Source organism: Anabrus simplex, chromosome 9 (assembly GCF_040414725.1).
Source record: "Anabrus simplex isolate iqAnaSimp1 chromosome 9, ASM4041472v1, whole genome shotgun sequence".
Classification (NCBI taxonomy): domain Eukaryota; kingdom Metazoa; phylum Arthropoda; class Insecta; order Orthoptera; family Tettigoniidae; genus Anabrus; species Anabrus simplex.
In genome coordinates, this window is record NC_090273.1 from 67056324 (window position 1) to 67070560 (window position 14237).

At 38.9% G+C, this 14237-nt stretch overlaps 1 protein-coding gene across 1 annotated transcript in view; it reads right to left on the reverse strand.

Moving 5' to 3' along the window:
• Positions 1 to 2106: 2106 nt before the first annotated feature.
• The window catches only part of xmas (RRM_XMAS2 and SAC3_GANP domain-containing protein xmas), a 224530-nt gene continuing 212399 nt past the window's right edge, over positions 2107 to 14237 (reverse strand). The window contains exon 25 of the mRNA XM_067154007.2: positions 2107 to 2962. Coding sequence (XP_067010108.2) covers positions 2923 to 2962 — 40 coding nt within the window. The 3' untranslated portion in view covers positions 2107 to 2922. The remainder of the gene's footprint in view (positions 2963 to 14237) is intronic.

Consider the following 14237-nt stretch of genomic DNA (forward strand, 5'->3'; position numbering starts at 1 on the left):
GAAATGAACAGTGGTTTGAGTAATTCAGGGGAACTCATAATAAATTCCAGGGAATCACTGGAGAGGTGGAGGGAATATTTTGAACATCTTCTCAATGTAAAACGAAATCATCCTGGTGGTGTTGCGAACAGCCAAGCTCATGGGGAGGAGGAAAATGATGTTGGTGAAATTACGCTTGAGGAAGTGGAAAGGATGGTAAATAAACTTCATTGTCATAAAGCAGCAGGAACAGATGAAATTAGACCTGAAATGGTGAAGTATAGTGGGAAGGCAGGGATGAAATGGCTTCATAGAGTAGTAAGATTAGCATGGAGTGTTGGTAAGGTACCTTCAGATTGTACAAAAGCAGTAACTGCACCTATCTATAAGCAAGGGAACAGGAAGGATTGCAACAACTATCGAGGTATCTCATTGATTAGTATACCAGGCAAGGTATTCACTGGCATCTTGGAAGGGAGGGTGCGATCAGTCGTTGAGAGGAAGTTGGATGAAAACCAGTGTGGTTTCAGACCACAGAGAGGCTGTCAGGATCAGATTTTCAGTATGCGCCAGGTAATTGAAAAATGCTACGAGAGGAATGGACAGTTGTGTTTATGTTTCATAGATCTAGAGAAATCATACGACAGGGTACCGAGGGAAAAGATGTTCACCATATGGGGCACTATGGAATTAAAGGTAGATTATTAAAACCAATCAAAGTCATTTATGTTGACAATTGGGCTTCAGTGAGAATTGATGGTAGAATGAGTTCTTGGGTCAGTATTACAAGATATTAGAATCATTCCGTATTGATGATTTTCACTTTACAAAGGTGAAAAATGAAACTATACTATCCTTCTAATTCAATACATTATATATTCCGTCATTGGACGGAGTAAACAAATTCAAACATGTTTCGGCTCGTTTGAGCCATCCTCGGTGAAAAATTAGGGGGTTTGAAATAATTTACATAATATAAGTTGAAAAAATGCTAAAAAACATAATGAAGGAGCAAATGAAAGAACAAACAAAAGAGAGCCTAGACGGAAACAAAATTAGCACAAATATTTACATCAATATGCGGAGCAAAAAACAACTTACTGCGACAAAATTCAGTGAAACAGGTGTTAATTAAAATAATAATTGAAACTAAAAACTGTGTTAACCTAAGAAACAAAGGAATGAAAAAACAAATGATGCAGATGCAAATGAACAATAGTAGCACATGGTGAGGTTGTGGACCTCATACTTTACAAAATATTGGTTTAGTAACAATAACAAAACAGGTTGAAATCACTGTCGAAAATCATCCTTGTTGAAACCCATCACATCAAATTGGTTAGGAGGGGAGCGGGAGCAAACATTTTTGAGAAACCAAGCCTGATATAACGTGCAGGCGAAAAGCCTGTTCATTGACGGTTTCCACTAGATCACTTACAGTTTACTATGCATCTGTCTTCTACCTAACACAGCTTCTCAATTTTATATCGCGGCCCTTCCGACCCTTTATAATAAGGCAAGACACCAGCCAACATTATGAAACAATAATCAAGAAAGGGACCGCTAGATTGAGAAGATATTGAGAATGCTGCTGTTTCTGAAGCTTTAAATTTCACTGGTGTTTTTTCCTTGTCACAGGAATTTCACAGTTAAATTAGCATTCAACATATCTGGATTCAGAACCAGAGGTGTATACGTTAAGTACAGAAAACATTTTCAAATCTATCAAAGTGTTAATAATGTACTTCAACATTCATATAATTTGTCACACTTGTTCATAATATCACCCAATCACACAAAGTAAACAATATTTTACATAGGCTATATACACATGTTTAACATTGATTTGATACCTGAGGATGTTCTTGTAGTATGAAACATGTCATTCTCATATTGTGTTCTGTTACAGGTATTTTACATTGCTTCAACAGACTAGTAAACTTAAAGAAGTTATATATTGGAAACTGTGATGCATGGCAGTGTGTTTTCCGTTTACATCTGCATAACAAAAGTTAAATGTATTTATTCCACCGCTGTCTATACATAAACTAAAGAGCTAAAAAGTAGCCAACAGATTGCAGCAGCATATAAGCAGGTTTCAAGTAAATAAAGTTTATCTGATGGCAGCTCTGAGAACACAATGTTTTATTCGAGTGAACCGGACAATAGCTCTGGCAAACTCACTTGGGGTTGATAGAGTAAACGATCACAGTAGCAAAATGGTTAAAGTAAAGATTCCTGTTGGGCTGGGAGGCACAGACCAGCCTAATCTATCTTCACATTCATACGTATGCTCGTGGAGATAAAAGAAAAAGTTGTAGATTCTTTTTTTGGAACTTCTTAAATTTCTTTTTATTAATACAAGAAAGACTGTACATAACTTGTTTTCATTACTGGGCATGTGGAACGAGGTTGGTTCTGAGCACAAGAATACACTGTATTAAGGTGAACATAAAATGATTACTGCTCTTTAACATATGATGATTCTTGATCAAATAAATAAATGAATACAAAAATAAATAAAATGCTTAGAAATAAATCTTTCTAACAGAAGGCATGATGAGACAAATGCAGATGAAACTAACAGTGATTATTTGTTGATTTTCAAATCAAACAAGCTAGTATATCAATAAAAAGTTCTACGAATGTTGATTTATATTACAAAACTAAGTATACACAAAAGCCTCAATTGCAAACATAACTATGAAAAACTATTAACGCAGCTCTCCCATACATGAAATGTCTTCAAAATGCATTTAATAATTTTGTCCAATTGAACTTCTCCCAAACCTGATTAACATAAATTGTAATAAAAAAGAAGTTCTGAAACTAAAATACTTGCATAGAGGCCCTGAATTATGATTCACATTATTTACACACATGCTGTCAACCAAAGCCCCAAATTCGATGGCTCGACACAATTTCTTTCGTACTTCAATCGACTTATGAGACTCTTCCTTTTCTTGAGGCATGTTTTCTCTTGCTGAAACAAATAACAACAACTTGAATACAGAATACATATCTCAAGACTTTTATCAATATGAATAAAACCAAAAATAAAATTCAGAAGGTGTTCCCAAAAATATGGAAAATAATGGGGTGTGGATAGTACACCTCAAAACATCCTTATGAACACACGTACTATGGTCGACTGTTTATGAGTTATGCCTGTTTATGTTAGCAGCTGGACTGGAGGGAATATTTTTAATTAATTTTGGAGTCAGGAATTCTGTTATACGGTCTTGTATTATTTAATTTACCATCTAATCATTACGAGTTTGATAATGTCTCTCACTGATAACATTGTGCATGATTTTCAAAAAATCATCAAACTTGTGACACATTTTAAGTAATTCTTGTACAAAAAACATGGCTAAAGCTACTTGAAATGGGAAGCACCAGTAGGACTAATATCAATAATTCCAGTATAATTTTGGAATGTCTGTAACTCTTAAATTAAAATAAAAGTTAGAAATCTCCCTAATGCAGGGACTAACCAAAGAAATTGCTGACTAAGGATGTTCTAATTGAAACACCAAACACATCCACAAAAGAACCACTAGCAGTTAAAACGATCTTTGAAATCGTGAATGGAAACTTCCAACGGGTACAGTGCTACAGCTATTTTTCCTGAAAATAATACCAATAGCAGCTATTCTACTAAGGAATATCTGGAAACATCTGAGTGTTGCAAATATGAGAAAGTTGGAGAGTCTCAAAGCTACTTCCCTAACAAAAACTCTACAACTGTAAAATTTGCACTCTCTCTCCTTGTGTACCGAGTCTGAAACCCAACTATGCACAACCTCAGAAAAACATTGGTTGCTGCATATGCTACACTTTTTATTTACTTAATCGTATGGTGATTATAACAACAAATTGATAACTCCAGGTCTAAGTCTTTCAGCCACTCTACAGCAGAAGTTCAGAGAAGTTCAGTCATGGACGAAGTTGCCGCAGAAAGGAAAGGGCGTCGGACTCTTCCAGGAATACACGCCAGCGAACAAATGGATAAGAGATCACCGAGGTTTATCCTGTGCGGAATGGAGAGAGGCCATCAAGATGACAGCGAACGTGTGCGCCGTTCGCTCCGTGCCAGGAAGGTCCCAGGACAACACCCTCTGTCGGCGTTGCCACAGAGAGCACGAAACCCTTGCCCATGTCCTGGGAGCCTGCCCTCACGGGGAGATATTGAGAAATTCCCGCCATCATACAATACGAGACATGATTGCGACCTCGCTGAGGGATCACGGTTTCACGGTGCACGAAGAGGTCTCTGGCCTAGCTACCGACGGGAGTAACAGACGTATTGACATGATAGCCTTTCAACCAGCTAGCAAGCAAGGACTAATCTTAGATCCCACAATACGCTTCGAGTCGCACGTTGGCCAGGCCGAAGAGGTGGACGCCGCAAAGAAGTCAATTTACCAACTGTAAACTACTATAAGGATAAATATCACCTAGACAATATTTCCGTCCATGGACTCATGATCGGAGCTCGAGGCACAATCCCTAAATTTCTTGTACAGCTATGGGATTCTCTCGGTCTCAGCCGGACACGGCTTCACGACATCGCTATCGCCGCAATACGAGGTTCAGTGACCATACTCCGCAATCATCTATATAACATCTGAAGAACCGTATTGCAAATCTATTCCTGAGCCTTTTGGTGAATCTTCTACCTGGCACACTAGCAAAGTCAACAGTAACTTAGAAGACAAAATACTGTGTAGTCGACATACTTTGTCCTTGTGGCAGCCTCTGCATGGGGGAAGTTGTAATAATAATAATTTAAAAAAAAGATGAAACAGGTCGCTAGGGCTTCCGGACTAGGCATGAAGAGGGTAGCGCAGGATGACATGGTCCATGGTCTGCTCCTCTTCACTGCATTCACACATTGGAGAATCCATCCAACCCCACTTATGGCATAAGAAATTGCAGCGTCCATGCCCAGTTCTCAGTCTGTTGAGGTGACACCATAGTCTTATTGCTACACTGTTGAGCTAGAACACACTCATCATCACAATTTGCCAGCAATGATAACCAGGACTAGGATTTATACATAATAAAAACGGCCATACACAAACATTAACTCAGCTCAAGGGAGATAGGGTCACCTTCCCTATTCCACCACTTGAGTAATTCCTGTCAGGCGCATCCACGTCACAGGGGTGGGCACCCTACACTTCAGTAGGCCGGAGTGATAGGATGGCCGAGTTCAGTCGGGGACCCAGTCCCGTGGGGTATAACACGGAACCCATGCCCAGGGATACGGCTGAAGACCTCAACGGCAGTGAAGGCGGAAGTGAACATCACTGGTACGGTGGATATGGCGGAAGAGGCAATATCTGATCCCCGAGAACTGACTAAGGGCCTACTGCCTTGCAGGTTGATAGGGGACTATTAAAGGCTAAGGGAGAAAACCCTGACAGAAAAAACTTCAGAAGTGATAGGCCCAGCATGTCAACTTCTGAATAATTTGGAATTGCTTTCAAAACTAAATGAGGCCTCGGATGGAAATATTGTAATCACCAGAATAATGACTAGTTCCCTCATTGGTAATGATATTAATGATGGTTTAATACCCGATGCTCCATCACAACCAAAGAGGAGAACACACAAAACTCGATATGAGACTGCAATCAAAATTGCCATGCTAAACATTCTGACACTAACTGTGTAGACTTAATGAAAACATGGAACATAAACATACTGGGACTCAGTGAAACCAAGTGGAAAGGAAAAGGATCAAAGGAACTCTGAGAGGGATATCATCTATTCTGGTCAGGTGGAGTTCAAACAAAAAATGGAGTTGGTGTTGTTATGGATCATCAAATGAAAGATCATGTAGTGAAGTAAAATATGTTTCTGATCAGATTCTTCACATAATGCTAAAATTGGATTCTTCCCAGAACATCAACATCATTCAGTGCTATGCACCACAGACTGGTTGTGAAGATGAAGAAAAAGAACATTTTGAAGAAGACATAGAGGAAAGAATAAGAGATGGAACAATTATCATAGGGGATATGAATGCTCAAGTATGGACTGTGAGAGATGGATATGAAAGTAATCTAGGATCACATGGATGGGGTCCACGGAACCCAGAAGGAACTACATTCCTTGATCTCTGTCTGAGGAACAACCTTGTAATGGTATCAAAAACAAAAAAGCCATAAGGTCACAAGATATGGATGGGATGGAAAAAGTGAATCTCTTATAGATTATTTTTCGATAGAGAAACAACTACAAAATAGACTGTTAGATGTAAAAGTAATTCCTAGTGTCTCTTCCTAGTGATCATATTCTGATCTTGAATGGCTCGTCTCCATCTTTCTTTCTCTTCCATTTTTCTCTTCAACTCCTTAATGTACTTTTGGTTCTCTTCATCATTTTCTTGACTCGTCCCCATCGGTTGATTGAACTGGTAATAATTCCTCCAATTCTCGGCGTGATATCTCATTTTTTTAGAGTTTCGGTCGGAATAACGGCCGTTTCTTTTTATTCTTGCCAGATATGGCTGGTTCCAAGAAAACATCAAAACAGTACTACCTAAGACAGATGAAAGAACAGTTGAGGAGGAATGGAAGGATCTGAAAGAAAATCTAGTAATGATAACTGAGAAGGTATGTGGACGAACCAGTGGCACAAGAAGATGGAAGGAAACTCCATGGTGGAATGACAGAACAAGAACTGCTGTCCTGAACAAGAACAACACGTTTAGAAAATATTTCAAGGACCAGACTGACCATAATAAGGAACTATACAGGGTTGCTAAAAAACAAGCAAAACAAGTTGTTTCAGAAAAACGAGAGAAGTGGTTGAACAAATGGAGTGATGAATTGAAAGAGGATGTTAATGGTAATAAGAAAATGTTATATGGAATGATGAAAAATAGAAAAAGAGATACCTAAGAGATGATAATGAAAATCTGATCAATGAAGATGATAAGATCAAAGAGACTTGGAGGATGTACTTTGATGAATTGCTAAATGTGAATTGCATGCAGCCTACACAAAAACAGTACTATCTCATACAAGTCTGCCTCTGACAATGGGTTAGACTTAATGTAGAATATGCCTGGAAATACATCAAAACCGGAAAATCAGCTGGTGCTGAAGAAATTAATGGAGAAATGATCAAGGCTATGGGCATTTCTGGAAAACATTAGATCTACAGACTCTTTCGTAAGATATGGAAAGAAGGGGACGTCACAGTTGATTGGAAAACAGGCATCATAATTCCAATTTTTAAGAAAGGAGATAGAAAGAAATGTTTCAACTATAGAGGCATCACTTAAACATCTCAAGTTGGTAAACTTTATGAAAGAATTATAGAGCATAAAATCAGACCCCTTATTGAAGAGAACCTCTTCAAAGAACAGTATGGATTCAGGAAGGGGAGATCAACAACTGATTTCATCTTTACCATCCGTCAGTTAATGGAAAAATACTATGAACACAACCAAGATTTGTGGTTAGCCTTTCTGGATATCAAGAAAGCATTTGATGCTATGAACAGAGAGAAGGTGCAGGAAACACTGAAGAAAACTGGAATACAGGATGACATGATACACAGGATCAAGAATTTGTATGAAGATACCTGCAGTAAAGTCAAAACACCTGTAGGAATGACTGAAACCTTTGATGTAAAATCTGGGTTAAGACAGGGTGGTGTTTTGTCTCCTCTTCTTTTCATCACTGTGATGAACGAGATTCAGAGAAAAGTTCACCAAACTATTGGAGGTAAGAAAATGAAAGTTATCTTGTTCGCTGACGATATATGCTTGTGGGGAAACTCTAAAGAATACCTTCAAGAACAAATAAACTCCTGGACAGAAGCTGCTAAAGACCATGGTATCTTCAGCCAAGAGAAAAGTGAGGTTATGGTCATGAAAAGATAAGGACAACCCGTGGGACACATTGAAATGGAGGGGAAACAGCTAGAGATGAACTATCAATTCAAATATTTTGGAAGTGTTATCTCTGATACTGGTTCTATAGACAAGAAAATTTTGCACATAATTCAGACAGGTAGCAACTTCTACAGAATAGTACAAGATACAATATGGAACAAAAAAATACCAACAAAATGTAAGAGAGTCAAATATGAAACCTATTACGTACCAATCCTGACCTATGGTTGTGAAACATGGATCATGAGAAATAAAGATGTTAGTAGAATCTAGGCAGCAGAAGTGAGATTTGTCCGTAGCATGATCAGTAAAACACGGAGGGACAGAGTCCGTAATGAGGAAATCCGCAAGCAGGCTCAAGTTGTAAGACTGCAGGACAGAATAACAACGCAGCGACTGAGATGGTATGGACATATGCGACGCATGGGAGATAACAGATTACCGAAACAACAAATGTATGATCTAACACTTGAAGACAAAAGACCAAGACACAGGTACAAGGACAGGGTAGAGATTGACATTGAACAGCGAGGACAAACTTTGGAAAACATAGAAGAAGGAGAGAAGTTCAGAGACCAGAACTGGTGGAGAAGCCTCATTTGCTGACCTATCGCTTAAGATGGAACAACGTGGAATTTGTATGTATGTATGTATGTATGTAAAAATGTTCAATTATTTTTGCCAAAATAGGAGAAAATAATGTAAAGAATTATAGTGTATCAAATTTTGATACTTATAAAAAGGGTTGAGTTAAGGATTTATTGATAAAACATGAAAGCCAAGGATTAAAGTCACAGAACAAGGGTTTTACTTTTTCTATGCGGGTCAGAGCAGAATTCTCTTTTGATATTTCATAGAAATACCAGAATCCAGCTTTGAATTACTGATGCTAGTAAAACAATTTTTAAATTATTTTCTGGGAAGAGTAACTTTGAAACAATAAAATATGGAAGATATTTAAAATAAAACATTAAATTATGTAAATATATGTGAGATTTCCTCAAATATGTAAAAAAAGAAAAAATACTAAGTCAGGAAATATGGAAAATAAAATAGGCGTTCACTCCAATCATCCTAATTCATGAAGATATGACAAATATTATCATTTAGACTTTCACGGCCCGTGTAAATATTCACGAGTTGTATTTTTGGGCTTATGCCGTGTAAATAATTATAAACACACTCAATGTTTCAAAAGGAACCTTGCCTTTCTTCATCAGGAGACAAAAGAGAAAAGAAACGACGTATTGATGGTTGCTAGGAGAAAGCAACAAGGAAGCTTCAAATGGTACCCAAAGATGTAAAGGGGGCGCCATTTTAGCCCAATGCTACAGACAATGAATAGTAACAGCAAAGCATTATTCTCTAATGGTTCTGATTATAGGTAGCCATGATTCACTGAGGTTGTAACCTGTATCGCGGTTGAAATTATCTTGATGTTTACGTATTTCAACCGCCTCCCTGATAATTCTTGGGCGATATTGCTTTATACAGGCAAGAACATCCACTTCTTGGAACAAGACATCATGACCAGGTGTTAGGGCATGATCAGCAACAGCTGATTTATCAGGTTGGTTGAGTCTGATACATCTGGTATGTTCTTTGATGCAAGTACACACCGTTCTCAAAGTCTGCCCAATATAAACCTTGCCACAAGTACAGGGAACTCTGTAGATACCAGGTTGTTGTAATTTAGGCAAACTATCCTTAGTTGGTCGCAGGAGTTGCCTAATCTTAACTGATTTGTGAAGCGTCAGATCTACAAGAGGAAATTAACACCTTGAGAACCACCTTTGAGAGCAACGGTTACAGCAGAGCTTTGATCTCAAGGGTTCTGAAATCGGCACATAATCGGACGTCTGTTAAGAAAAAAGATGTAAAAGGAACTGCTTACCTACCTTACATACATAACACGACGGATCGTATTGCTAAAATCTTACGTAGGTACCACATACGAACTGTTTTTGGAACATCAGTTAAGATTAGGCAACTCCTGCGACCAACTAAGGATAGTTTGCCTAAATTACAACAACCTGGTATCTACAGAGTTCCCTGTACTTGTGGCAAGGTTTATATTCGGCAGACTTTGAGAACGATGTGTACTCGCATCAAAGAACATACCAGATGTATCAAACTCAACCAACCTGATAAATCAGCTGTTGCTGATCATGCCCTAACACCTGGTCATGATGTCTTGTTCCAAGAAGTGGATGTTCTTGCCCGTATAAAGCAATATCGCCCAAGAATTATCAGGGAGGCGGTTGAAATACGTAAACATCAAGATAATTTCAACCGCGATACAGGTTACAACCTCAATGAATCATGGCTACCTATAATCAGAACCATTAGAGAGTAATGCTTTGCTGTTACTATTCATTGTCTGTAGCATTGGGCTAAAATGGCGCCCCCTTTACATCTTTGGGTACCATTTGAAGCTTCCTTGTTGCTTTCTCCTAGCAACCATCAATACGTCGTTTCTTTTCTCTTTTGTCTCCTGATGAAGAAAGGCAAGGTTCCTTTTGAAACGTTGAGTGTGTTTATAATTATTTACATGGCATAAGCCCAAAAATACAACTCATGAATATATGACAAATAGTTAACCAAAGCTAATGAAAAAACAATTGTGTATTTATGAAGAAATCCCAGTCCTGATGATAATGTATGTTTGCAACTGTAATACACTTTCTTCTTCTTCCTAGCCTTCTCCCAATCAGCTGAGATCAGTTTTTCTGGTCATTCTCCTCCAAAATCTTCTGTCTTGTACCTTAGCCTTGAGAATTTTGTGACCTCTCCAGATCTTTCATGACTCGAGCTATCCATCACATTTTGGGTCGTCCCAGCATCAGCTTAATTTAAACTGTCAGCCGTTCAACTTTATGTCAACATATTCCTCAGGTCTCCTTTCAGAATGACCATACCATATCACGCGTTTCTCCTGAAGCTCTACTAGTCACTCTCAAAGACTGATAGATAACGCTGTTGCATATTCTACACAGGTGAATTACCCCACAACCCCATCACAGTATTCACATTTTTTTCTTGCCCAACATCCAGAACCAACTAATAAGGCTGGCCGGACCACCATTTCGTACATCTTGCCCTTAAGGTACAAGGGCACCTTCCTGTTGCATAAAACATCTGCTGTTGCCCACCATTTTGTCCAGCCACTATTTATCTTAATAATTATATCCTTATCTATATCGCCATCATCCTGTACCACTGAAACAAGATAACCGAAGGTCCTTTTGTTTTAATGATCTTCTCACTGTTAATACTCAACACTTCACCTATCCAGCCATAAATTGAAAAATTGCAGAGCAGGTATTCTAGACGTATTTTAGCTCTACTAACCTTCAACTCATTTCTCTCAAATACGTCCTGGAGAGACAATGACTAATCGTATTGTCCAAAAATGTGAAAGCACAGTAAAACATCTTCAGGGCTGTTGACAGAAGAGTTTAAACCAAATGCAAGCTTACAGCAACATGATCTGCATCACATAGCGAACCTGCTTGGCAGTTAAGACAGTCCTGATTTCTGACTTGACTTCATTATGCTGATACATGATTTTACTTAAAGCAGTTAATAGTGCTGCCTGTGGCTTCTTAAATACACAAGTTAACAAGAACATACCTGGCACAAAAGCTGAGTGAACTCTTGTACGGAAGAATCAGCATCAAACTTTGTATACCTCATCCTGTGCTATGGTATTTTTTTAAAATTTATTGTGCTTTTACGGCCACATTGGACCAATGTAGTCAATTTCTGTCCAGTCTTCTATGATGTTTTATGGTTTCTTTCCTTTCTGTTCTTCCAGTATTTCTTCATTCTATCTGATCTTCATTGTCGTTTTCTTCTGAAAATACCCTTTTAATTGTTTCTCTTTTATCACATAGGAATCTGATTTTACTATTCAATTTATTTACTTTGATTTATTCTTTAAATCCTCCAGTGTTAGGTCTAATTCTTTCATGTCTTCTTTTATTTCTTTTACCAGACAGGTTGTTGTTTTTGTTCCAAAGCTTTTCCAAAATTCTGCGTATTAACCTGTCTTGAAGTGTTCTCAACAGATGACCAATGCCATAAAATGACAGCCAGATAACATCTTGAGGCAACCTCTATGGTTCACAACCTTAGCTGTAACTCCATTCAAGGATATATGCCTTTGACAGTCAAAAATGGTCTTCTCTAATAAAATATTTTTTTGTTTTACCCCTTATTCTCCAGCCCAGCTTTCGAACAGACTACCAAACAAAAGAAACTCCATGGCATAACAGCCACGAAGGGCCTTAGCCTACCAAACAACTACAGCTCTGCCCAAACGTCTGCAGATCACGAGGTATCGTGGTCAGCGTGACGAATCCTCTCAGCCATTATTCTTGGATTTATAGACCGGGGCTACTATCTCACTGTCAGATAGCTACTCAACTGCAATCACATAGGGTGAGTGGAGCTCGAACCAGCCCTCAGATCCTGGTAAAAAAATCTCTGGCCTGGCTGGGAATCGAAACTGAACAGACTATAGGGAAAGTAAAATCATTGCCTTGTCACACTCGCCTTGGTTGCCAAATGAGCTGGTGCACAATTCAAAATTGTACTCCAGCATTATAATACAGCACAGCTCACCAACTGTAACTTAGGCACATTTAACCCAGCAATGCCGTGCGGTACCGTACAGTACCAGTGCACCTTACTTCAGATTTTCTCGTGCTGATCATTAGTCGTGACATAAATCTGGCAACTCCGCTTTACATTGTCAAGGTGATACTCCCTACAATGACTGAAATCAACACAGGCTTTTATTTCAGTGTTTGTTTGCAGCAACAACCACTTGGAAGTTGAAATCGTGTGGAGAACAATAAAAATGACTGCCCGTCTAAGGTAAAACCAAACCCCACGGCACTTAACGCCCTTGAAAGGGCTTTGGCCTGCCCAGCAACCGCTACTTAGCCCGAAAGCCTGTAGATTAGGAGAGACTGTGTGGTCAGCACAATGCATCCTCTCGGCTGTTATTCTGGGCTTTCGAGACCGGGGCCGCAATCTCACCGTCGGCGTCAGATAGTTCCTCATTCTAATCACGTACGCTGAGTGGATCATGAACCAGCCCTCAGGTCAAGAGAAAAATCCCTGACCTGGCAGGGAATCGAACCCGGGGCCTCCAGGCGAGAGGCAGGCACGCTACCCCTACACCACGGGGCCAGTTACCCGTTTAAGTTAAGGTGCTTTATTCTGTTTATAAATTTTGACAGTATAATTTTGTATCGTGTGGTTCATAATCTTGAAATATCAGTCAATGACTTGAAATAACAAGCAATTGGTCATCATTTCTGTATTAGCTGTTATGACACTAATTATTCTATTGGTACCGTATGGTACCGCACAGTGCTTACTGTACCTCTCAGTTCCTTTTGTGCTCCTTGCTTCTAAGGGCGATTCTAAAGAAACAATTCATACTGTAGTTGCAAATAATGTCATTCAATTGTATAATTGTAGATTTTACTAAAAAAATCTACGACATAACAGGCGTGGAGAGTGCAATATATCGTGTCTAATGATATGTGAACATCATTCAAGTGGCTTGATGCTTGAAGAGGTTCTACATGTTATTGAAGAAGAGGATACTGATGCTGAAGCCATACACACTGAACTACCAAAATGTAATGTACTACTGTATCTGATGAAGATACGGCTGAGGAAGATGAAGGGGGTCTCGCAGATAACCTTACGGGAGGTGGACTCCGAGCACCAGCTGAAGTAGTGAGGAAACAGCAAATTTCGCACAGCAGTAGAGAATCCATGTTCGATAATGATTCACAGCCCGCGAAGAGAGTGAAATCATCACCTCGTCCACCAACTATCTGGATGGCGGATGACCTAGTTCTCACAACAATCCACCTCCCTGGTGCAAAATTTTCCACTTTTCGAAATATGATGCTGACCGACATATTTTTGAGTTGTATTTTGACGATGAAATTGTGAATTTCTTGTGCTCTGAAGTCAGCAAGTATGAGCTTGTTAAAAATGAAGAAGATCCTAAAATAACCCCGAAGACATGAAAATATTCGTCACCATTTTACTTCTAAGTGGCTATGTGCAAGTGCCACCATCAGAATTAAGAAGGTGCAAAATATTTTTTACAATATATATATTTGGGAGGTATTTTGAAGAGAAATAAATGCAGTTGTTCACATTTCTTTTCTTTTTAGAGTATCTGACACCTTGAGATTCAATGACCTACATCACTATATCGCTCTAACAAACCATCACGCCGGTGCTGCGCAGCCGCAGGACGCAAATCTCGTGGCCGCACAGAATGCCTCAAGTATACAGTAATGTGGAGATA